The sequence below is a fragment of the Electrona antarctica genome (genome assembly GCF_951216825.1).
Source record: "Electrona antarctica genome assembly, chromosome: 24".
NCBI lineage: Eukaryota > Metazoa > Chordata > Actinopteri > Myctophiformes > Myctophidae > Electrona > Electrona antarctica.
This window is the reverse complement of record NC_136803.1, coordinates 5769624-5797512: the sequence shown is the minus strand read 5'-3', so window position 1 is coordinate 5797512 and position 27889 is coordinate 5769624. Positions and strand designations below refer to the sequence as shown.

General features: G+C 44.0%; 1 protein-coding gene across 3 annotated transcripts in view; it reads right to left on the bottom strand.

Annotated features, from left to right (window-relative positions):
• Positions 1 to 12248: 12248 nt before the first annotated feature.
• ncam2 (neural cell adhesion molecule 2) overlaps positions 12249 to 27889 on the bottom strand; it is a 335099-nt gene continuing 319458 nt past the window's right edge. For 2 of the 3 annotated variants that reach the window (XM_079495443.1, XM_079495444.1), the window contains exon 17: positions 21406 to 22379. In XM_079495443.1, the coding sequence (XP_079351569.1) occupies positions 22244 to 22379 (136 nt within the window). In that variant the 3' untranslated portion in view covers positions 21406 to 22243. Of the gene's footprint in view, positions 12836 to 21405; positions 22380 to 27889 lie in introns of those variants that run through there. The other variant, XM_079495445.1, reaches the window with a different exon arrangement.

Genomic DNA, 27889 nt, shown 5'->3' with positions numbered 1-27889 from the left:
GCTGGTAAATGGTAAATGGTGCATTTATATAGCGCCTTTATCCAAGGCGCTACATAGATTGTGCATTACATTCACACACACATTCATACACCGATGGCAGCGGAAACCATGCAAGGCACCAACTAGCACATCAGGAGCAATTAGGGGTTCAGTGTCTTGCTCAAGGACACTTCGACACTAACTCTGGGGGAGCCCGGGTTCGAACTGGCAACCTTGTGGTTACCATCCAGGCACTCTACCCCTGAGCCACCGCCACCCCGTGGGGGTGGCTCATTGGGGGGATATTGGACTGTGCCTGTGCCTTTTTGAGAACATCACTAACCATCAACTCAGCCTTTCTCTATCTTTCTGAGTCAATATGGTATTGATTTTCACACACATTTGCACTCAAAGGACCACAATGGAAATTAGCTGTAGAGCGGGTTTTGTTTGATCCTTTTGACAGATATGTACAATTATGTTAATTTATATGCATTTTTGTCAATAAAAACAATCAGTACCATTAAAAATGTCAGTAATAATAGCCAATTTTAGATCCATGTGGATCTTATGGAACAAACTTGAAATGAAAAAATAATATTATGTCAAGATTAAGACTGTTTAGATTATACAATGTTGACAGAAAAGCGGTTCTTCATTTAAATAGAACTGACGTCGTCAGCAGGCCAGTCTGGCCAGACAACAACTGGTAAGCTTGAACTAAAGCTTCAAGCGTCCCTTTGTCGAACGTTTAAAGACGGTTTAAGTGTGAATTGTCCTCCATCAATAACACCATTAACAAGGTTTTATGGTCATGACTCACCAGGATCCCGGATGGCTTCATTCTAGGCTTAAAATAATTCATATCAATATTTGTGAAAATCTTGATGGGGAAAAATGAATGGCCGGTTTTTCAGTGGTTCCAGAAAACCCACTGCTATGCTCTACACTAGACAGACTATTAAGCCGTATACATCTTGCTGCTGCTGACAACTTGCTTTTCAATTAGACAGCCATCCATCCAATAAAGAACACAATCTTCAACTGTGACATCATCGTCAAAATCAGTTAAGCTACGCAATTTAGCTCGCTATCTTGTGGTATAAGAACATCATTAACTTGTGATCCAGAGATAACTAGAATTCCTTTTAAAGAAATGGAGCTGCGCTGCACGCGCTCCAAGGTCCATAGAAGGAGGCTTTGACTCAGATATACAAGCTAATGATGGAATGACGGCAGAAGATAAGGACACGTAACAAACACAATTGTTTTACTTAAATAAAAGTATCAATACTGCAATGTAGAACTATTCCGTTACAAGTAAGGGTGCACTCACACGGTTAATGCAATTCTCTGTGCTCGTTGGATCAATGCTGTGTTGTGTCATGGCCGCCCAATGCATTTCCAATGGAGGTCACATGGTTTGACACAACATTGTGTTGTGTGAGGGGGAGGGGCGCATTCGACTGCGCCCCTCCCCCTCACACAACACAATGTTGTTTTAGGCCTCACTCAGACCTTTACTGCATTGCTGTATGCTTGTTGGATGAATGTTGTGTAGTGTCATGGCTGCCCCAATGCATTTCCAATGGGAGTCACATGGTTTGACACAACATTTGTGTTGTATGAGGGGGAGGGGCGCAGTCGAAACACAGCCGAAAGCCATACAACAGCTTGTAGTCCAAAATGTGGACTACAAACCATGTGACTTCCATTGGAAATGCATTGGGGCGGCCATGACACTACACAACATTCATCCAACAAGCATACAGCAATGCAGTAAAGGTCTGAGTGAGGCCTAAAAGTCCGGAATTCAAAATGCACTTGAGTAAAAGTACAAAAGTATTGGCATCAAAATGTATACTTAAAAGTACCAAAAATAGAAAGTACTCACTATGCAGATCTACAAGCTCACAATGCGTTGCATAGGGCTGAAGTGGTTCATGTATGTTTTGCAATAATAATCAAAGTAACTAGTAACTTTTTCAAATAAATGTAGTGGAGTAAAAGTACAATATTTGCCTCTGAGATGTAGTGGAAATTGGAAATATTAAAGTATAATAGCAACAAAATCCTCAAAATCGTACTTAAGTATAGGCCCTATAGTATGTACGGTAAGTACACTGCACCACTGCACATAACCACCGTTATAGGATGTTGACAGGCAGCTGTGAAAGATGGAGAGTTCCAGAGACTCCAAATAAAACAACATGCATATTGATGGGGTCTTATAAACTGGAATCCCCGTGAGCTTCTAGCTAATTAAGAATGTGACTTCACAAAATGTGGGGATCATAAAGGAGAGTTCTTTATCACCCAAACGCTCCCGAACACAGACATATTTCTCTTTATCTCCCCCTCGTACAGACACACGCATCATGAATGTCTCCTAGAGGACTCTGAAAAATGCATTCAAACAACTCGGATAAAGAGCTTTACAGTATAGCAAGAGCAACATTTTAAAACCCGCGAATACAAAGCACAAAGCAAACGTGTATGCTTTCATCACATTTAGCAATGGTTTCACAGCAGTCTGGCTTACTATTCACAGTACAATCAGGAATGTTGATTTAATTCTGAAAGCACACTGTAAGTGTTCTGGCTTTTTTGTAAAACTGTGACAAAAGACAGAAAACAGAGCATGTGTAAATGTCCCATAAAATTACACATTCTCTTTTTTCTGTCTTTTGTCACAGTTTTACAAAAAATAACTTCTATATAAAAGATTTGTCAAGATCCACTCCTCTCTGACTGCTTTTTATGGAAGGATGTTTAGCTCGCTGCATAGCCGCACACACAGTCACGCATATGTGTGGTGAGGGCAGAAGAGTAAGAATATTGATTTAATTCTGAAAGCACACTGTAAGAATATTGATTTAATTCTGAAAAGCACACTGTACGAATATTGATTTCATTCTGAAATCACACATGTAAGAATAAGGTTGATGTTGACCACATTGCTGCAATATCCCTGCTGGTTTGATTCCAGCTGTAGATGTGTTCTCAATCTCAACCAGTGGTCGTTGAGGCGGTTCCCAGCTAAATGACGGAGAGTTGGTAACCAAATGGACCCTTATAGATCTTGAGTGAAAATCAATGAGTTACATTATTGTTAAAATCTTGGCAGTTGGCGGGTGGGGAGCATTTTAACATTTTAAACACCTGCATAATTTACTAGAAATCTACACAATTAGAGAATGTAGAAGAATTGTTATTTTGATCAACATCTCAGGAGCAGAGAGTCAGGTTTGCCCGTTCACTAGGGCATTTATTGAACATAAATTCAAGTATCAGAAAATAACTTGTCTTTCTTTCTTTCTTTCAGGGGAATGCAGTCAAAGGTAAGGTTTCAACACAAAGTTCATTTCCAGGGTCATAAGGAGGGACTTCGTCGCTGGACGTCACGGATTACTTTCCCAGAGGATTCGGGTAAGTATTCCTGCAAGGGATTCACAGGCGAGTATAGGAGGTAGGTACAGGTTTAGCTTAGGCCTAGCGTAGCTCTTACGGCCGGGCTCCACCAGGCGCGTCAGCGTCGCGTCTCCGTCACCGTCAGGGAATGTTCCCTTTTTAATCAATGAAGGGTGGCTCCACTGCCCGCGTTGACGGAGACGCGACGCGTGCATTAAAATTGAACCGGTGCGTTTTTTGACGCGACGCAGACGCAACGCAACGCGTCCGGTGGAGCCCTGGCGTTAGCTTAGTTCTTCCTCCTCACAGGAGGGGTATCAACGGGTCAACTCAAACAGGTGGATGAAGACCAATAAATGCCCTCAGAACGGGGTTTCAGACGGGGTTTCAGAGTGAGAGTATTTCTACTCAGCCTGTACTTGAGTAGATGTACTCCTTCGGTGTACTGGGGCCGTATTTCTACTCCTTTTCCATGTTCCTGTACTAATAGCTGGTTTAATGCACGCGCCTTTCGGCTACGGAGCGTGTGCCCGGTATGTATAGAATGGTATTTGAAATATAGTGGTTCTCTGCTTACCTCCCGGTGCTGTTGCCCTCAGCCTCGCCTCGTCTCTGGAGAGTGGATCTGATTGTGAGGCAGAGAGATCTCCCTTTGATGCTGCTGCGCTCAGGTGCGCTGATGAGCGCAGGGGTGCCTAGTTGTCTGAGTTGATGACGTGGTACATAATCTGCTGTCAATCACGCGACCTAAGGGGCGGTGCCCGATAGTTGCTCTCTGCCTCTCTCTCTCTCCGGGGCGGCGCTTGCATGTCAGGCGGTAATAATTAACCATTGAGACACCACAGTAGCCTATATATTGTAATAATAATCTACATCTACAAAGTAACTATAGTAACTAAAGTTTTAAAATAAATGTAGTGGAGTAAAAGTACTGGAAATTGGAAATACTAAAAAGTAGTACCAAAAGTACCTCAAAATTGTACTCAAGTACAGTACTTAAGTAAATGCACTTAGTTACTTTACACCACTGATAAACACACACACACACACACACACACACACACACACACACACACACACACACACACACACACACACACACACACACACACACACACACACACACACACACACACACACACACACACACACACACACACAAAGGCGGTATAGCTCCCCGTCCGCGGCCCTCTGCCTCGAGTAGAAAAAAGACCCCTGGTGGCCCGGCCCCGGGAGCCGAGGCAGGACAGGGACCCCGACTCCAGTAGTCCCGTCAGGTTAGCGGTTTGGCCAGGGTGCATGCGTTTGTTAGACTCACCAGTGGCTCCCGACATGCGTGGAAGGTTAAAACTAACACGTGCTGCAGGTTAAAACTAACATGTGGCTTCCGGTGAGGTTAGGTTTAGGGTTGGGTTTTGGGCAGGGTATCGGACTCATGACTGTAGGACTGTTACAGTATGTTAGTACAAAATCGATACTCATCCCTAAACAAATGTAAATCTGTCCCTTCATCATCTTTTCCTAAACTGTGTTTAGTTGAATAATGGATAATTTCAGAAAACAACATGACTTTAATTAATTAAAACATGATTTTAATGAGCAGAATTGAATTATAACAGAGGAAAGACAAATAAAATATGCTTTGAAACAATGTGAAGCAAACAGCCTAATGTGAAAACAGACACAGGGGTGCATGTGTATCGTCCGACACATCCTACCAGGTCTGACATCCTACCCAAAACCCAAACTCTAAACCTAACCTCACAGGAAGCCACAGGTTAGTTTTAACCTACCACAGGTTAGTTTTAACCGGCCACGCATGTCGGGTGCGGCAGTGTTGTGACAGTGTTGACTAATGCCTCTCGGACTGTTAGGCCTCACTCAGACCTTTACTGCATTGCTGTATGCTTGTTGGATGAATGTTGTGTAGTGTCATAGCCGCCCCAATGCATTTCCAATGGAAGTCACATGGTTTGTAGTCCACATTTTGGACTACAAGCTGTTGTATGGCTTTCGGCTGTGTTTCGACTGCGCCCCTCCCCCTCATACAAAACAAATGTTGTGTCAGACCATGTGACTCCCATTGGAAATGCATTGGGGCGGCCATGACACTACACAACATTCATCCAACAAGCATACAGCAATGCAGTAAAGGTCTGAGTGAGGCCCTAGACACAGAGCATTGTTTGCACACTAACATATGCTACAGATGTGCCATGCCAACTCTTTGCGGTTTCATGATATTTTTCTTAAGGTTTTCTAAAAGGCATGTTTTCCTGCAGGTTCACTGATGAGCCTATAATGCCAATTCTACCGCTTTACTATTAATAAGAAGTTTCCAGTAGAGAAACTCAATTTAATTAGGGAATCTGAATAGAATTAACATATTGTTACATGTTGTCCTTGTTGGCAAAATGCCTCCCTTTCTCACTGACAATGTTCTGACAATGCATAAATCTACTGAATTGCCAATGGCAGGACGTGTGAAGTTCTCAAACGGCACATCTGTACCAGTATACAGTAGGATATGATTTAACATTCGTTTGTTGTTAACTTGGTGTGAGAGGTGAAACCGGCCCCTTATATCACATTCATAACACTAGAGGTTCGGCCCCACACCTATAGGTTGCACCATCGAACCGACCGATCCTCCCATAGCAAATTCTAATATAGGGTTTTTAATATAGGATTATACCAGCTCAGTGGCCTTGTGGTTAGAGTGTCCGTCCTGAGACTGGGAGGTCGGGGTTCAATCCCCGGCCGGGTCATACCAAAGACTCTAAAAATGGGACCCAGTGCCTCCCTGCTTGACACTCAGCATCAAGGGTTGGATTGGGCGTAAGTCCCTGCGACATACTAGTGTCATGTCCAGGGGGTGTACTTGTACATCAAGCTGCCTCACGCTACAGAAACAGGAGATAGGCTCCTGCCCTATGGGCCTCATGGCTCGGCAAGGCTACTTACAATATAGGATTATATCAGTGCAACGTGTACAGTAGTGCAGTACCGCACAGTGGGACCAATACAATGGACCAGCATACTGTATCTGCTATAAGATCCTTTTCTCTCACCTTTTCAGCCTGGTTGGTTGGGGTGGGAGAGGAAGGAGGAGGAGGAGGAGGGTGAATGGGAGAGGAAGGAGGAGGAGGAGGAGGAGGGTGAATGCGGAGAAATGTCATCCGGCTGACAGCTAAATTGGTACTGCAGGTGTGTGTGTGTGTGTGTGTGTGTGTGGGGGGGGGGGGGGGGTTGTATTGAAATGCAGAGAAAATAGCATTCTGATGGAAGAAACCGCATGAAGCCAGTTACCTACACTACCTCGGATCATTTGAGTGCCGGACTCGGAGAGAAGGCCTTTCACCTGCATCGCCGAGGGAGGGAGTGGGACTGACTATGTAGCAAATTTAGTCCCAATATTACCTGTGGTGGAAAAAGTACTCAAATGTTTTACCTAAGTAGAAGTATAAATACTGCAATATAGAAATACTCTGAAGTCCGGAATTCAAAATGTACAAAAGTATTGGCGTCAAAATTAACTTGAACTACCAAAAGTATGACTCATTATTGCAGAATGTCCAAGTAAGCGTTCAAGTATTCAAATGTAAAAAAATAATAATAATCTTTTGAATTTGATCTTGTAGATCGGTCATTTTCAAAAGGCCGAAATGTATATAGGTCCGACGTGGTGAATGTATGTTTTGTAATAATACTCAAAATCTACAAAGTTACTAGTAACACAAATTTTCAAATAAATGTAGTGGAGTAAAAGTACAACATTTGGATCTGAGATGTAGTGGGGTAGAAGTAAAATAATTGGAAATTGGAAATGCTCAAGTACAAATATCTCAACATTGTACTTATGTACAGTACAGTACTTAGTAAATGTACTAATAGTTACTTTACACCAGTGTGTATCACACAACTCAAATCACGCAGGTTCTGTGCTCCACAAGCCACTAAATAAAAACTACAAAGTGTGGTCACGATGCTTTGAGCCATAGCAAATACTACAAACCCTGCTTTATAAACCTCCAAGCCACACATAAAAATGCCAATCTCAAGATGTACAGACGCACAGAAAGACAAATAAAAGGCTTTCTGCCTCAACAAAAGACACTGGAGGAAAGAGGCGGAGAACAATGAAATCAACTGGGCCTGTGTTACCCACACAGGCCCAGTTGATTTCATTGTTCTCATGCATCAAGGCCACCGTGGCCTCGGGACATTTGTATTTTTCATCAGTTTTAGGGCAGTAAGGCTACATGTCCTCCATGAAATTCCTGCCGAATAGGGTTGTGTAAAGATTTGTCCTGACTTCGGCGATCTCCATTGCCATGTGACGTCAAGCACAACTATAGTGCTGAAATGAGCATGACCATATTTGAGCATCTCTGCACGGAGCACCCGTTTGGTTTATGAACTGAAGTTGTTTCCCCACAACATTGCGTGCAACCCCATTATAAAAATGATTTACACATGCAATTTCAATCGCAGACGACGAGGACATTGCATGATTCCCACGCAGAGGAAATGATCATCATGAAATCCCCTGCTGCTAATATAACACCAAGAGAAGAAAGGTATAAGTGTTTTTCATATTTTTCTAATCTTTGCAGCCTTTATTCCTACATTTTTTTCCAAGCCAGTGTCAATTGTCTAGTGAAATCCTGGGGGCTACACTCCCTCTTCCAAACTGGGGAGAGCAACGGACTGACCTCATGCTTCCTTCCATGCAGGAGGCCACTTCTTTTCACCTGACAGGGGGGGGGGGAGTTTCCCTGGTAGGAACCAAGGAAGCTTAGAGAAGGAAAGGACATGGTCACGTGATTGGGCTGTGCCATGACACTTTCATGGATGCTTTCATGGGAGCCGAACTACACCCGGAAGTTCGGCAGAATGCACTGGAGGTCAATGAGAGCTCAGTGACCAGCTCATGAACAAACACTATTTCTGAATGACAGACCTTTTGTAAAGTAATAGCTTCTGGAAAATAACAGAAGACATGGAACACATTGTCTGCTGTGTTGCTTTTCGATGTGTACACTATGTAATTTTATAGAGGTATGGTATCTCAAGAGCACAAAGTACCTTTCTGAACGTACCAAGTATCGCAAGACCTCCCACCGCTTCCTGTCAGTCAAGACACAGGAAACAATACCTGCCGTTTAGATCCTCAAATAAAATTATTAGCAAGTGATTAAAAAACCGTGATATGTCTTCTTTTATATTCCTGAACCGATTATATGACAAAGATCTCAGAAATAATGTTTGTTATGAGTTGGTTGGTCCAGCCGGCTCCATTCACTGCCATGTATTCATTGAACTTCCGGTGTGAGTTTTGGCTCCCATGAAAGTGTCCATGAAAGTGTCATGGCGCAGCCCCGTCACGTGACCATTTCCTTTCCTTCTGTAAGCTTCCTTGGGTAGGACGTAGAGCGTGGAAGGAACACGTCATTCCAACCAGTTCCTTCTCGCTCCATCAGGCGCCCCCGCTAGCCAGGGGGGAGGCAGTTTAGAGACCAGGATTACTGCATGTTTTTTGTGGGGGTACCTATACCCTAGGGGACACAGGGAGAACATGAAAACTCCACAAATCTTAATTTGCAGCCTTGATGATGGAGTGTCACTCCAACCAATACAACACTAAGACATTTTTCCTTGACCTTTGACAGTAGCATTGCATTCCACAACTACTAGAATGAGAGACGGTGAGATCCCTGTTACTCACTTACATCACCTTTAAAAATAGTAAAAATGTATAAATTATATATTGCTGTCCAGAAGTAAGTTTAAGTTTTTGATCTTTTCCCCTCCATAAATCAATGCTATTGATCACCCTTTACGTCTGTGTAAAATATTGAACCAATGGTATTAAAATGTGCTTCCTAACTCCATTGGATCTTCAAACTATCTGCTAAACCACCTAACCACCATCTTTATTTATTTTGTATCTTTTCATAAATCAGTGCTATTGAACACCCTTTACGTTTGTGTGTTTAAAAACAGAACACAACAGAGACAGCGCTTCTTTCACCTGACAAATATCACTATGTGATAATTTCTTGTTTTTTCTTCATTTCCTGAAAAATGAACATTTTGGAGTTAGGTGGTTACTTCCAAACAGCAGAGATATGCTTGTGCTTTTTGTTTTGATATTTCTGCCACAAGCCAAGTTGCTAAACTGAAAACCAGATGTAAACTTTGTAAAGATATTAACATTGAAATGTATCAATTTATTACACTTTGCTTTACAAACACTGTGTGAGGCAATAAATCCTTTGTACAATCGTATCGGGGTCCTACAACATTGATACAGTGAAATTATGAATGGACATTGGACACAAAACCACATTTATTTGCAAAGTTACATTTGTTCACTTTTAAAGTATTTGAACTTTGTGTTTGTTGTGTTTATCTTATGTTGTTTTTCTAACAAAGATTCACTTCAAACCATGCAGCTCTGATTAGGTCTACAATCAGAAAGACACAGCTTGAACCTAATTATGTAACCATGTTTTTAAAACATCTTTATTGTGCTGACATTTTCAAACGGGGCACAGAAAAAAAAGCTCATCACCAAGGGGACATATTTATATACATTGTATAGTTTGTATAGTTTTACATTCAATTGAATGTAAAATGATGATTCCCTTTAGAATTAAAAAATAAATCCATTCATATTTCTTCCCAAGCGAATGCATTTTCACAGAATAATGTATGCTTAAAATGATTAGCCATTATGGATGTCTTCACACTTATTGAATGGGTTATGGAACTGTACGCTTAGATAATCTGTTCTCATTCTCATGGCCAGATTGTGGTGAGCACACACATTGGGTTTTCTACTCGCCGTTTCAATTAATTCCTTATACGAGATTTACAAGATCATTTTATTAAACTGTGGTATTACAGTCCAATGTTCCTTTAGAAGTTAATATGGCTTGCAATTTTGCAGACCTGTTTTGTTGAATACATGCACACGCGCGTGTGCGTGCATGCGACCGCACGTGCGTGCACACACACACACACACACACACACACACACACACACACACACACACACACACACACACACACACACACACACACACACACACACACACACACACACACACACACACACACACACACACACACACACACACACACAGTGCATATACACAATCACTTGCAGGGGCAATCACTGCTGAGGTTATCAAACCTACAGCTATGACAAATACCTGGGGAATCAGTTGATCACATACCCATATAGACTTAATTAGTCACACAGATGATAAAAATAGCATTTGATCAATGCAGCAACAAAAAAAATAGAAAAAGAATGTTTAAGAAGTAGTGAAAATAGCCGATCTACAAGCTTGTAGATCTGCGATTTTCACAAGTTTGGGTCCGGGGAGACATAACCTTTCTCATTTGGGTCACGGGCTAAAAAGTTTGGGAGCCACTACTATAAAGTAACAACATAATTCAGGGGTGCCTTCGATGAAAACGTTTGTGTTGTTGACTCACTTCCTCTGCTCGTGAAGGTTTGATCTCACAAAGTGCAGGCAAAATGCCAGGTCATTTAAGAGAAATATGGCTTGACAGTTCACTCCCACATATTATTCTCCCTTCTAAATCCATTTACTTTGCCCATAGTTTACATTCTTGTCTGGATTTGAAGACTTTGTCCTATAGATCAGTTTTATTACCATGTAAGTATACGGAAAGTTGCTGGGCAAAAGGACCCAGCACCCCCCCCCCTCTCTCTCTCTATAAATAACACAATACAAAATGTTATCAGGTACTGTACGGTCGCCCCTAAACCATCTCGCCCCTCGATTTTTTCCGCAGACCTCACGCCGACCGCTCGGTGCCACACTTGTTTTACTGAGAATAAGGTTATAAAAAACCTTTAGGGTTAGGCATAGATTTACTGGGGTTATGTTTAGGCATTGTTTTACTGAGGTTAAGGTTAGGAATAAGGTTAGGTTTTACCGTTTAAGCATCATTTACGTAGGTTACTTTAGGGATACCAGGTCGAGCAGTTCTGCCGGATGTACGCTCGGGGCGGCAAGTTGGTAAAGGGGCGAGTTGTTTGGTATTCTACAAAATCATAGTGATAATAGGATTGACCTTATCTTTCTCTAGACAAATTTTTAAAAATACTTTTTCAAAATGTTTTGAAGACAATTAAAATGTATACGCAATATTTTCAACATCTATCCAAACATCTATCTTTTTTTTTACTTTATATATCACTATACCAGTATACCACACTATCAGTTTGTCACGTTTCTCATGACAGTGTGTACATTTAACCAATTCAGCCATATACATTTATTTACTGTATAAAACAATATGTGAAATAAATTTAGATTAATGGTTGCCAAGTTCATAAATGTAACCCATTTAGGCCTGACGTAAAAAAAAAAAGAAAAAAAAGAAGTCTTCTGAAAGAATATATATTCAAAGATTTGCGCCGCATTTTCACGATTTTTCAAAAATAGCAGACCTACAAGCTCGTAGCGCGCCACTCGGTGGCGCGCTATGAGCTTGTAGATCTGCTATTTTTCAATAGCTAAAGTATAACATAATGCTTAGTTAAAACCCCAAAACGGGTTCCCGTCAGACTTTTTGTTTTGTTTTGCATGAAACTCACCATTGATGTCATCCTGAAACACATGGAAACACCCACTAGCTTTGTTTTGTAGAAAAAAGATATTTGCCTGGGGGGGTGGTGGGGGTGGGGGGGAGGGGTGGAAAAGTATAGCAGTTGAAGTGTATTTCAGCAGTTCGATGAAGAAAAATACAATTCCATTGTAAATATTTTGTTATCTCATCGTATCTGAAGTTTATACAGTTTCTAATGTCAGCAGCGTACGACCACCTGCAGAGTTTGTCTGTTTAGTCAGTCAGACAAAAGTCTCTGGCAATGATCAACATACTGTATATGTTCCTTGTCTTCAAAAAAAATCTGTTCAGTGATCTCAAACAAAGTCCAAACGTATACTTTTGATATCAACAACACTACAAATTAACATGTCAAACGGCGGAACAATTTCAGCATCAGTCAAATGGAGTTCATGGTCGTTCTTGCGCCCCCATACAAATAGGACCCTTCTTGGGGAAGGTCTGTGTTTCGTGCCCATTCTGCTAATCTGTTGAACTACATGGCAGATTCAGAGCAATTAAGACTCCTTTTCCCACAATGCCCCTCTGTCTCTGAATAGGTTCCTGGACTTGGAGCTCAGCAACGGCTGCAGCATCCCTTCCATCGGCCGCTATTCCATGTTTTACGCCAATCAAACCTCACACGGCAGAAAGCAGAGGTCCGTGATTGGAGAAGCAGCAGGGGGTGGGGTTGGCCGTGGCGGTCAAAGTAAACCATATAAGGAGTTAGGATATGACATCATCGCTGTTGCCTAATTGAAACGGGTGGGAGGAGCTTCCTGTAAAACTCAACCTGAAGAAGGCAGGAGGGAGACGGAAGGAAATACAACGTTAAACATTGCATTCAATTATCCACAGATTCCACACCCATATTCAACTGTAAATCCTTATATTGCTAACATAGGTATTTAAAAAAAGGTATTATATATTGTTTTAACCCATTTTGGGGCGGGAACCCCTTTTGGTGTTAGCATTATGTTATGCTTTAGCTATTGAAAAATAGCAGATCTACAAGCTCATAGCGCGCCACCGAGTGGCGCGCTATGAGCTTGTAGATCTGCTATTTTCGAAAAATCGAAGAACGACTGACATAGAAACATAGCTTTTTCAGAAAACTGATCTCAGGTCAAAATGGGTTAACAAAGTCTCTGCAAAAGTAAAAGGCCAATGGCCCCAGAATCCTGATTAGTGAATTAGCTTCACTTCAGGTAAGTGCACAATAACTTTTGTCCAGTACTTGCAACAAAATGAAAGTACACAGTCTGGACAATTGCTATATACAATAGCATGCTATACTTAGTGCACTTAGAGAAAGCACTTGCATTGCATAATAGTCAGATCATAATGCTGTCAAAACAATGCAGATGACGACAGAAAGACATCAACCTGAATATGATTATTGATACAGTTAGTTAGGTTGATTTATATTGCAACGACAATAAAATAGTCAAGAACTTATTGACTGTACACTAAAAGTATAAAAGGGCCAATGCCCTTTTATTGTCATGTAACTAATGCATGGCACATGTTTTTTAAGGATTATGCCTGGTGGTGTTTGTTGTGTATATTGTGTCTATACGTCTTGACTTTGTCTATGGCAATCAAGTTCATCCTCGCAAGATCACATGAAAACTCTTAGAAAATGATGTGCTAAGTATTTATCGAAAGCACTTTACAATGTGCATCACATTCACGGGTGCATGTGTTTGTTTCCGACGTACTAACAGTCCCACAGGCATTAGTCCGACATCCGACCCCAAACCCTAACCTAACCCTAACCTCACAGGGAAGCCACGGGTAGCCTGCATGGGAAGCATTCCTTCTCGGGTTTATGACCCGGTCGGGAGCGGATGGTAACTTATGTCATGTTGTAGTCGCTGGTTTGTAGTCATCAGGCAGGAAAGCACAAACCGGAATCAGTACCCCAAGTTCCCTTTGATCAAGAGTATCGTAATGTAGGGCCTACCCAATAAAAGCGTCGATGTGGTGCATGAATCCGACAAGTTTCTTCAAGTACGTCTTGGAATAGTTTGTTTGGTATATTTTATTCCAACTCTGGCGAGACTAAAAACAAATAGGGGGAACAAAGAAGTACGGTGTGAAGCAACGCGTTGTGAGCTTGTAGATATAGAGATATCCACTAGTTTGGGTCCCGGTAGCCTCGGAAACCCAGACGTTTTTATTTCCAGGGAGAAAAAAAAAAGTCTGGGGCCGAGTCCACTTCAATTCGGCATAGAGTAGCGCAAACATCACTCACTCTCTGCTGATTTCTGATCGTCTGCACCTTTGTTAAATTGACGCACACACGCACACACGTACACACACACACACACACACACACACACACACACACACACACACACACACACACACTCCTCTAACTCTCCGTCACTCTAATTAATTAGTCTCATGTCGCACTGCTGGGTCTAGATTCTGAGTCCCGGCGGATCCTGCCGGGAGCTGCAGAAAGCATAGGTGGACCCCAGTCTAGGGTCCCGGGCAAACATCTAATTTCTCTTTTTGGGTCACAGGCTAAAAAGTTAGTGTTCCAACACATTTCCATCAGAAAACACAGGACAGTCTGTCCTTGGCCAATGCTCCAGGTGACCTACTATAGACTCCTCTCTAGGACCTACTATAGACTCCTCAGGTGACCTACTATAGACTCCTCTCTAGGACCTACTATAGACTCCTCTCTAGGACCTACTATAGACTCCTCAGGTGACCTACTATAGACTCCTCTCTAGGACCTACTATAGACTCCTCTCTAGGACCTACTATAGACTCCTCAGGTGACCTACTATAGACTCCTCTCTAGGACCTACTATAGACTCCTCTCTAGGACCTACTATAGACTCCTCTCTAGGACCTACTATAGACTCCTCTCTAGGACCTACTATAGACTCCTCTCTAGGACCTACTATAGACTCCTCTCTAGGACCTACTATAGACTCCTCTCTAGGACCTACTATAGACTCCTCTCTAGGACCTACTATAGACTCCTCTCTAGGACCTACTATAGACTCCTCTCTAGGACCTACTATAGACTCCTCTCTAGGACCTACTATAGACTCCTCTCTAGGACCTACTATAGACTCCTCTCTAGGACCTACTATAGACTCCTCTCTAGGACCTACTATAGACTCCTCAGGTGACCTACTATAGACTCCTCTCTAGGACCTACTATAGACTCCTCTCTAGGACCTACTATAGACTCCTCTCTAGGACCTACTATAGACTCCTCTCTAGGACCTACTATAGACTCCTCTCTAGGACCTACTATAGACTCCTCTCTAGGACCTACTATAGACTCCTCTCTAGGACCTACTATAGACTCCTCTCTAGGACCTACTATAGACTCCTCTCTAGGACCTACTATAGACTCCTCTCTAGGACCTACTATAGACTCCTCAGGTGACCTACTATAGACTCCTCTCTAGGACCTACTATAGACTTTTCTCTAGGACCTACTATAGACTCCTCTCTAGGACCTACTATAGACTCCTCTCTAGGACCTACTATAGACTCCTCTCTAGGACCTACTATAGACTCCTCTCTAGGACCTACTATAGACTCCTCAGGTGACCTACTATAGACTCCTCTCTAGGACCTACTATAGACTCCTCTCTAGGACCTACTATAGACTCCTCAGGTGACCTACTATAGACTCCTCTCTAGGACCTACTATAGACTCCTCTCTAGGACCTACTATAGACTCCTCTCTAGGACCTACTATAGACTCCTCTCTAGGACCTACTATAGACTCCTCTCTAGGACCTACTATAGACTCCTCTCTAGGACCTACTATAGACTCCTCTCTAGGACCTACTATAGACTCCTCTCTAGGACCTACTATAGACTCCTCAGGTGACCTACTATAGACTCCTCTCTAGGACCTACTATAGACTCCTCTCTAGGACCTACTATAGACTCCTCTCTAGGACCTACTATAGACTCCTCTCTAGGACCTACTATAGACTCCTCTCTAGGACCTACTATAGACTCCTCTCTAGGACCTACTATAGACTCCTCTCTAGGACCTACTATAGACTCCTCAGGTGACCTACTATAGACTCCTCTCTAGGACCTACTATAGACTCCTCTCTAGGACCTACTATAGACTCCTCTCTAGGACCTACTATAGACTCCTCTCTAGGACCTACTATAGACTCCTCTCTAGGACCTACTATAGACTCCTCTCTAGGACCTACTATAGACTCCTCAGGTGACCTACTATAGACTCCTCTCTAGGACCTACTATAGACTCCTCTCTAGGACCTACTATAGACTCCTCTCTAGGACCTACTATAGACTCCTCTCTAGGACCTACTATAGACTCCTCTCTAGGACCTACTATAGACTCCTCAGGTGACCTACTATAGACTCCTCAGGTGACCTACTATAGACTCCTCAGGTGACCTACTATAGACTCCTCTCTAGGACCTACTATAGACTCCTCTCTAGGACCTACTATAGACTCCTCTCTAGGACCTACTATAGACTCCTCTCTAGGACCTACTATAGACTCCTCTCTAGGACCTACTATAGACTCCTCAGGTGACCTACTATAGACTCCTCTCTAGGACCTACTATAGACTCCTCAGGTGACCTACTATAGACTCCTCTCTAGGACCTACTATAGACTCCTCTCTAGGACCTACTATAGACTCCTCTCTAGGACCTACTATAGACTCCTCTCTAGGACCTACTATAGACTCCTCTCTAGGACCTACTATAGACTCCTCTCTAGGACCTACTATAGACTCCTCTCTAGGACCTACTATAGACTCCTCTCTAGGACCTACTATAGACTCCTCTCTAGGACCTACTATAGACTCCTCTCTAGGACCTACTATAGACTCCTCTCTAGGACCTACTATAGACTCCTCTCTAGGACCTACTATAGACTCCTCTCTAGGACCTACTATAGACTCCTCTCTAGGACCTACTATAGACTCCTCTCTAGGACCTACTATAGACTCCTCTCTAGGACCTACTATAGACTCCTCTCTAGGACCTACTATAGACTCCTCTCTAGGACCTACTATAGACTCCTCTCTAGGACCTACTATAGACTCCTCAGGTGACCTACTATAGACTCCTCTCTAGGACCTACTATAGACTCCTCTCTAGGACCTACTATAGACTCCTCTCTAGGACCTACTATAGACTCCTCTCTAGGACCTACTATAGACTCCTCTCTAGGACCTACTATAGACTCCTCTCTAGGACCTACTATAGACTCCTCAGGTGACCTACTATAGACTCCTCTCTAGGACCTACTATAGACTCCTCTCTAGGACCTACTATAGACTCCTCAGGTGACCTACTATAGACTCCTCTCTAGGACCTACTATAGACTCCTCTCTAGGACCTACTATAGACTCCTCTCTAGGACCTACTATAGACTCCTCTCTAGGACCTACTATAGACTCCTCTCTAGGACCTACTATAGACTCCTCTCTAGGACCTACTATAGACTCCTCTCTAGGACCTACTATAGACTCCTCTCTAGGACCTACTATAGACTCCTCTCTAGGACCTACTATAGACTCCTCTCTAGGACCTACTATAGACTCCTCAGGTGACCTACTATAGACTCCTCTCTAGGACCTACTATAGACTCCTCTCTAGGACCTACTATAGACTCCTCTCTAGGACCTACTATAGACTCCTCTCTAGGACCTACTATAGACTCCTCTCTAGGACCTACTATAGACTCCTCTCTAGGACCTACTATAGACTCCTCTCTAGGACCTACTATAGACTCCTCTCTAGGACCTACTATAGACTCCTCAGGTGACCTACTATAGACTCCTCTCTAGGACCTACTATAGACTCCTCTCTAGGACCTACTATAGACTCCTCTCTAGGACCTACTATAGACTCCTCTCTAGGACCTACTATAGACTCCTCTCTAGGACCTACTATAGACTCCTCAGGTGACCTACTATAGACTCCTCTCTAGGACCTACTATAGACTCCTCTCTAGGACCTACTATAGACTCCTCTCTAGGACCTACTATAGACTCCTCTCTAGGACCTACTATAGACTCCTCTCTAGGACCTACTATAGACTCCTCAGGTGACCTACTATAGACTCCTCTCTAGGACCTACTATAGACTCCTCAGGTGACCTACTATAGACTCCTCTCTAGGACCTACTATAGACTCCTCTCTAGGACCTACTATAGACTCCTCTCTAGGACCTACTATAGACTCCTCTCTAGGACCTACTATAGACTCCTCTCTAGGACCTACTATAGACTCCTCTCTAGGACCTACTATAGACTCCTCTCTAGGACCTACTATAGACTCCTCTCTAGGACCTACTATAGACTCCTCAGGTGACCTACTATAGACTCCTCTCTAGGACCTACTATAGACTCCTCTCTAGGACCTACTATAGACTCCTCTCTAGGACCTACTATAGACTCCTCTCTAGGACCTACTATAGACTCCTCTCTAGGACCTACTATAGACTCCTCTCTAGGACCTACTATAGACTCCTCAGGTGACCTACTATAGACTCCTCTCTCCTGGGAGAAGATCCATGTATGTTAGAGTTTAGACAGATGATAGATTTGATATGACCTGTTTACCCTATAGTTACTTGAACAGCAGCGCACTGCATGAAGCACTGCTGTGAAAGTACCTTCCAGAAGCTCTTACCTCCGCCTACTCACCACATGACTATAGCCTGATGTTCTGGGATCCTCATAACCATAGCCTTGATGTTCTGGGACTCATAACCATAGCCTTGATGTTCTGGGACTCATAACCATAGCCTTGATGTTCTGGGACTCATAACTATAGCCTGATGTTCTGGGACCTCATAACCATAGCCTTGATGTTCTGGGACGGTGGACCTCATAACCATAGCCTTGATGTTCTGGGACCTCATAACTATAGCCTTGATGTTCTGGGACTCATAACCATAGCCTTGATGTTCTGGGACCTCATAACCATAGCCTTGATGTTCTGGGACCTCATAACCATAGCCTTGATGTTCTGGGACCTCATAACCATAGCCTTGATGTTCTGGGACCTCATAACCATAGCCTTGATGTTCTGGGACCTCATAACCATAGCCTTGATGTTCTGGGACTCATAACCATAGCCTTGATGTTCTGGGACTCATAACCATAGCCTTGATGTTCTGGGTCCTCATAACCATAGCCTTGATGTTCTGGGACCTCATAACCATAGCCTTGATGTTCTGGGACCTCATAACCATAGCCTTGATGTTCTGGGACCTCATAACCATAGCCTTGATGTTCTGGGACCTCATAACCATAGCCTTGATGTTCTGGGACCTCATAACCATAGCCTTGATGTTCTGGGACCTCATAACCATAGCCTTGATGTTCTGGGACCTCATAACCATAAAGCTGGATGCTCTGTTACATCATCACTATACTTACTGCCCTACAAAGCCATGAGTGCAGTAACCACGAAAAAACAAACAACAAAACACTGATAAATGGGTTTTAAAGTGTTTTAACTGGTCAGCCAAATGAGATATCGGCATATAAGTGATATTACACTGATTAACCAGCTCCAGCTCAGTGGCCTTGAGGTCTGGAGTGTCTGAAACTGGGGGGTCTGGGTTTGATCCCCAGCCGGGTCATAATAAAAATGGGCAAGTGTTGGATTGGGGGTAACTAACCGCTCCAAGAGATGGGTCAACTGAGGAGAACAATTCACATACAGCAATGTATGTGACAAATAATAATAATAGGACTGCATCTGTTCTTGGGGTAATTAATTACCCCCCAAAATCTCGAAGGCAAATTTTACCTTTGGGACACACCACTAAAGTCGGTGTGTCCAAAAACGTAATTACAGCACTTTGGCTTTGTAGGGAAGTACAGCCTGGGCGTTCTGGGACTCATAACCATGGCCTGGATATTCTGGGACCTCATCATTATAGCCTGGATGTTCTAGCCTGGCTCCAGCACCTGAATCGCTAGTCATGCTAATTAAAAAATATGTTCTTCTGGCAATTCAGGTCTGGTGACTCTATGTGAGCCTCGGTTGAAAATCTGACACCGCGGCTACGGCAAATCAGCGCCGTTTCAACTCGATGACGTCAAACAAACATGGCTGTTCCCACTCTGGTAACTTGTGACCATATCGATATGGCTATTAAATCGCCCCGATAAATAGTTTCTTTACAGAAACAACAGGTTTTAGAAACATCATCAGCCGACATATTCTACCGCGAAAATTCAGGCTATGCGTCAGGCTATGGATGTTCTGCAACCTCACCACCATACACCTGGATGTTCTGGGACCTCATAACCATACACCTGGATGTTCTGGGACCTCATAACCATACACCTGGATGTTCTGGGACCTCATAACCATACACCTGGATGTTCTGGGACCTCATAACCATACACCTGGATGTTCTGGGACCTCATAACCATACACCTGGATGTTCTGGGACCTCATAACCATACACCTGGATGTTCTGGGACCTCATAACCATACACCTGGATGTTCTGGGACCTCATAACCATACACCTGGATGTTCTGGGACCTCATAACCATACACCTGGATGTTCTGGGACCTCATAACCATACACCTGGATGTTCTGGGACCTCATAACCATACACCTGGATGTTCTGGGACCTCATAACCATACACCTGGATGTTCTGGGACCTCATAACCATACACCTGGATGTTCTGGGACCTCATAATCATACACCTGGATGTTCTGGGACCTCATAACCATACACCTGGATGTTCTGGGACCTCATAACCATACACCTGGATGTTCTGGGACCTCATAATCGTACACGTGGATGTTCTCTGATATCATAATTTAGGCTACTAATGAAGCATTGGCACTATAGTAACCTCGCGTCATCAGGCTTTCAGCCTTGGAGGAAAGCCTGGTCTGTGCTACTAAATTGCTGTATGATCTGGTCAGGAGCGGATGATATCCTTGTGTCATGTTGTAGTCATTGTTTTGTTGTCATCAGGCCGGAAGCCTGACTCTAAACCATCACATCCTTTCCCTCAAACCGGAATAATATTACTTCCTTAATACTGATGACTACAAAACAATGACTACAACATGACGTAACGATATAATCGACCGGATCATAAACCCGAAAAGGAAAGCTGCCCAGGCTAGCACTATAGTGGTGAGGGTCAGTCTGACATATCTGACCTGTTGGGGTGGAGCGGAGGGTCTTTCTGGGGGGTCCTCGGCTCGTCCGTCCTCAGCGGGTCGGCACGCTGCTTGCTTCCTCGTCTTCACGTTGGTCTGGTTTACCGATGCTGTTACGCAACAGGAAGCTGAGGTTGAAGGTTTGGTCAATTTTGAAGGGTCCTGGCAAAACCTTTCTTGTTTTGTTAAGTTGTATTCTCTGTAGTTTAAAGCACTGTTTTTATTTAAATTCTTACACAGGTCTTTCTCTTTTTCTCTTAATGTAGTCATTGCCGGTTCCCACTGCGTAGGCTAGTGCAGTCCATATCACTGCAAACCTGCAATGACACGTAACCAAGGGGCCAGTGAGGCGCTCCAACATTGAAGCTCTGGGCCCTAGTGGTAAGAGGAAGGACTGCAGGTGGACCCGTGCACGGACACGTAGGACCATCACTCCCTACGTCACCCATACGTCACCCCGGACCTCAAATTTGAGGTCCGGAGGAGGTACTTCCGGCAATCTTCCGGGTGCTTCAAAACGCCACTGAGCAACTTCATCGAAATGAATAGCTTTGGTGGCGGGGCTAGTGCTCCAGTTCGGTCTCTATCCTTTATATACTCTATGCACGTAACACTTAGAAGGAGAAGAGTTGTGTGTTAAGATCAGCTCAGCCTGTGACACAGTGCTGGCAGTAAGTTATAGAAGGTGCAGCAGAACCGGGTCCTTTTTCTGACGGCTACCACGTCCTGAATCATCTCGGAGCCTTAATTCCTTCCCGTTTCCTCTGTGATATTTTGTATTTACAAATGCCGTTTCCCGGGGCATTGTTCTAAACACCTTCCTTTCGTAGTTTTTTTTTTTCTCTCCAGTATTTTCCAGTGCAGAGATTTCTCTGGGTTTTGGTCTCGTGGAGGGGTGGGTGGTGGTGGGTGTGTGGGGGGGGGGGGGGTGTGGAAGGGTGGGTTGTGGTACCGTGGGAGGGGTCGATGTGAGGGTTGGGGGGAGGGGAGGAGGATGGCGGGGGGCATCATCCTCCTCTCATGCTTTGCTGTGGTGGTGGTGGTGGTGGTGTGTCGTCGTGTGGATGCTGTTGGCACTGCAGTGCTCTTTGATCTCCATCGTGTCCGGCTGCTTTAGAGAGTCCTTGCCATTCTCCTCCTTCAGTGGTAGTTTCCTGTGGTAGATTAAAAAAACAAAAATCACACCCGTGTGAACTGAGTGGTGCTATTCACCCCCCCCCTCTCTCTCTCTCTGTCTCTCATTAGCAGGCAACCGTGCAGCACTATCTCTCTCTCTCTGTTTCTGGCACAACAGCGCCACTTTTGCCCCTACTGGTACTCATAGTCACATAGGTGAACGAACACGGACATTGCTGTTCCTTGGAGTGGTTGCACCACTCAAAAACACACAATGCAGAATAGCGTTGATTTCGTCGACTAAAACTATGATGAAAATTGTTCGTCGACTACCTTTTTTCACAGAGGAAAGAACTAAGCTATGAGGACTATAAGCTATGACTAAAGATATTAAATGTTATGGAGTGACTAGTGGAGAAGAGAGTACTAAAATACAGTCATTTTATGCTTGGTTGCATGCTGAAAATAGCAGATCTACAAGCTCACAATGTGTCGCAGAGTGAAGCGTTGTGAGCTTGTAGATCGGCTATTTTCAGCATGCAACCAACTCTATAATCAGTCATTACGACCATACGACGCCATCAAGGCCCGCCAAGATACATTGTAGTCGACTAAATCAACTGTAGATTTAGTCGACTAAAATCTTATGATATGAACACTAAAAATGTTCAGTTGACTAAATGTGACTAAAACTAAATGAAAATGTATTCAAAAGACTATGACCAAAACTAAATAAAATGTTCTGTCAAAATCAATACTAGAAACACGCAGAGGTGAGTTATGTGGAGTGCTGCGCACCTGCTAATTACAGCAGAGTTCTCTAGTTAGAGACTTTGATAGAAATGAAATATGACAAGTCAGCACGGGTGAAGGAACACACCGTTGTGCATCTATCTAATATAACATGTAATTTTAGTAATTGCGTCCTCAAAATTAGAAATTTGAGGACGGAATCTTCAGCACACATTGCACGCTGTGATTGGCTGGAAGGTGTGCCATTCTGCGCTGCGATTGGCTGAGCATCGCATAACGGTTGTGCCATGGGGGACACCCGTACTGGCAGATATAGGGGAGACAGAAGGGGGAGAGAGAGCGGGGAGCCGAGAGAGAGAGAGAAGGGGGAGAGACAGGGAGCCGAGAGAAAGAGAGAGAGAGAGAGTGAGAGAAGGGAGAGAGAGCGGGGAGCCGAGAGGGAGAGAGAAGGGGGAGAGACAGGGAGCCGAGAGAAAGAGAGAGAGAGAGAGCGGGGAGCCGAGAGAGAGAGGGAGAGAGAGAGAGAATGGGGAGAGACAGGGAGCCGAGAGGGGGAGAGAGAGAGAGAAAGGGGAGAGACAGGGAGCCGAGAGAGAGAGGGAGAGAGAGAGAGAGAGAAGGGGGAGAGACAGGGAGCTGAGAGAAAGAGAGAGAGAGAAGGGAGAGGTAGGGATTGGGTATGTCATACCCAAACGGGTATGGACTAGTGTATGTAATTACATTTTTATGGGGGAATACTTGATTATTTTCCTCTGCTTAGTATAATGCTTAAATTCAACAGATTATCAGTTCTGATCTGAGGTTGTATTCGGATGTGGGAAAATAGACAATGTGGAGGAGTATGGCATGGATAATGGAGCCTCTCTGTGGAGGAGTATGGCATGGATAATGGAGCCTCTCTGTGGAGGAGTATGGCATGGATAATGGAGCCTCTCCGGAAGGTATAGGTGGGTAGTACGGGGGTGGGAGTGGAAGTCAGAGCAAATAAGGGTTTACTGGGTGATTATTAACGATAAACAACGTGGCCGACTCCTTCGGTGATGTCGTAACATCAGCTATATCCATATTTGGGCGTGGACAGCCAGCCAGACATGCAGCCATCGGTTATCTATATAAGTGTCAGCGCACGTGACCGTCACATTTCTGAAACCGCTCGTATGTGTGGAATGTTGCACTGGACAGTGCACCTGAGAGGGGTTCTCAACAGATACTACCATGCTGCTGTGGCAGTCCGACACAAGGTCTACTCGTTTGGGGGGAAGTGTAACGTGAAGACCATCATGGTCATGGATCAGATCGATGTGCATGTCTTCAACACCGTGTCTTTGTGCTGGATGACGTTGCACCCAGTGTCCGTACAGGGAAGGAGACAGCGCACCGCCCTCGAGGTTCCCTCCATGCGCTACGGCCACACGGCCGTGCTCGTAGACGACGTCGCCTACATCTGGGGCGGGGTCACTTACAGGAGGGCGTACTCAAACAAGGTGTATGCGTTTGACGTCGACGCCCACCGGTGGTTCAGGCCCGAGGTTTCGGGGACCGTTCCCGAGGCGAGGTACAAGCACTCGGCCTGCGTCCTGGGGAAGGTCATGTATATCTACGGAGGGTACAACCAGCTGACCCAGCGCACCAATGACATCTACAAGCTGGACACCGCCACGATGGTCTGGTCTTTGATCGACACCGGAGGCACTCCAGCGCCCGTTTCGGACTGTCACTCTGCCACCATCATCGGGACAAAGATGATTGTATTCGGGGGTAGACGAGACTTCACCAACTACAACAACGTGTCCGTGTTCGACACGGAGACCAACTGCTGGCTCGACACGCCTTCTGTGAAGCTTTTCCCGGAAGGACGAGAGGATCACTCAGCCTTTGCCTACAAGGGGGAGCTGTACATATTTGGTGGAGATAACTTCGCAAGATTGGACTGGCTCCTGGACGATCTGTGGAAATTTAACCCAGAGACCTTCTCCTGGACGAAGGTTGAGCCCAGGGGGAAAGGACATGGGATGACCAGTATGTGTTGTTGCATGGTGGGAGATCGTGTCATCCTCTTTGGAGGATACAGATACACACCCGATGACTTGTACATCTTAGACCTAAGTCCTAGTCTGAAGACGTTATGCAAGCTAGCAGTTATTCAATACGGTCTGGAGCAGTTGGGACTCCCGCACGACATCACGTGGGAACTGGCAGCCATGACTACTGACATGAACAGAAATAGCGCCTCCGGATATGGCTTTTACCGGTGGAAGTATAATTGAAAGGAGTGGCAGACATGACCACACAGATCTCTAAGAATAGGAACTACTATGCCCAACCGGTCTCCATCAGGAATGATCTCTAAGAATAGGAACTACTATGGCCAACCGGTCTCCATCAGAAATGAACTACTATGCCCAACCGGTCTCCATCAGGAATGATCTCTAAGAATAGGAACTACTATGCCCAACCGGTCTCCATCAGGAATTATCTCTAAGAATAGGAACTACTATGCCCAACCGGTCTCCATCAGGAATGATCTCTAAGAATAGGAACTACTATGCCCAACCGGTCTCCATCAGGAATGATCTCTAAGAATAGGAACTACTATGCCCAACCGGTCTCCATCAGGAATGAACTACTATGCCCAACCGGTCTCCATCAGGAGAACTACTATGCCCAACCGGTCTCCATCAGGAATGAACTACTATGCCCAACCGGTCTCCATCAGGAGAACTACTATGCCCAACCGGTCTCCATCAGCCCAACTGGTCTCCATCAGGAGAACTACTAAGCCCAACCGTGTCTCCATCAGGAATGAATGTAGAAACAAAAAGATACTTTGGGCAAATAAGGAACAGATGGACAGACGAAAGAGACTTCAGGAAACGGATGTTTGTTTAAGGAGAAGATAAAATGAAAATGAAGAAAATGACTGCCATGTTTTTTTGAGGGGCGCTCCTATGCCCAGCTTTGTGTGTTTGTACCACGGAATGTGATGATTTGATTGGCTGAGCACGGAATGTGATGATTTGATTGGCTGAGCACGGAATGTGATGATGTATGACGATAAGAGCGCCCCTCACTTCACACGTGTGATTTTTTTCTTTCTTTTTTATGCTCTGTCATTTGAGGCAATATTGAAGCAAGCAGTATCAGAATACTCTGACACCTACTTCCTGTAATCACAGTTTGAACATGCTCTAAACCACCAAGGGTCTGCAATTAAGTTTGGCCTCGGGCCAATTTCTCTGTAAGCGTGATTTCGAAAACACAGGACATGATCCAAAGTGCCTAGGGACTCTGCACGTGTGTGCGTGTGTATCCCATAGCCATGATTGGCTGAGCAACCCATACGGATGATTTGATTGGCTGATTTGCCATTGACAATGAAAGGGGAATTCAGGTCAAATGTCCGCTAAATCTTGTCCCTACACGTCGCAATATTTGCCATTGACAATGAACGGAGAAATGACGTCAGAATTCCGCTAAATATGACAAATTAAACATCAAAACATTAAACGCTGTTGACATTGAAGGGGAAATGTAAATCATATGTAAACGAGCAAATCTTATGTAGCAATGTCAAATGCAAACAAATTGATGTACGACCAAGAGCGCCCCTCATTTCACACGGGTGTGATTTTTTACTTCTACTCCACTACATCTCAGTGGCAAATATTGTACTTTTAATCCACTACAATTATTTGAAAACTTTTCTAGTTTCTAGTTATTTATGTAGATTTTGATTATTATTATTATGAAACATACATTAACCACTTCAGCCCTATATACATTTTGGCCAAGATTCGTATACATTTGAAAACTTTAAATGGAACATTCTGTACAATTAGTACTTTTGATACTTTAGGCACATCTGATGCCAATACTTTAGTACTTTTACTCAAGTAAATGTTGAATGCTGGCCTTTAACTTGTAACAGAATATTTCTATATTGCAGTATACTTTTACTTAAAAAGGGCCACTTCACCCCTTTCGCAACCAGATCTTATTTTAATGATGTCTGGCTAATCACCGAAAAACAAAGCCTGTTTTGTGTTGGTGAAAGTCTACTCTCCAGGCTGGGAAGCTTCTCAGGCGCCCAACTTCTCTCTAGAATGCACTTTGTGCCATTTTAACCCATTTTGGGGCGGGAACCCCTTTTGGTATTAGCATTATGTTATGCTTTAGCTATTGAAAAATCACACCCGTATGAACTGAGTGGTGCAACTACACATTTATTGTTATAGTTACTGTACATTAGAACCAGGAAAGCATCTGTGTCATAAGTACTCTGACGTCACACACTAACCATAGCAACCATGCTCGTTGTTTTGGTACGAACAAACAAACACGGGTACACGGGTACAAAGCCAGTTGTTGGAGTGGTCTGCACCACTCAACAAAAATAGCAGATCTACAAGCTCATAGCGCGCCACCGAGTGGCGCGCTATGAACTTGTAGGTCTGCTATTTTTGAAAAATCGAAGAACGACTGACATAGAAACATAGCTTTTTCAGAAAACTGTCAGGATGTAGAAGACATTTTTAGAATCTGATCTCAGGTAAAGTATATGTACCGGACACTCGGACAGAGTAACTTACATTTCCGGGTTGTGCCTGCACCGATCCAGTTGGATGCATTTTATTTCATGGCAAACATATATATATATTCTAGAGAAGCTGGGGACATGAGATGCTTCCCAGCCTGGAGAATAGACTTTCACCAACACAAAACAGGCTTTGTTTCGGTGATTAACGGAGTAGATTTGTTAATTTTCGGTAAAGTTGGACCCCTTGCACGGCAGTGG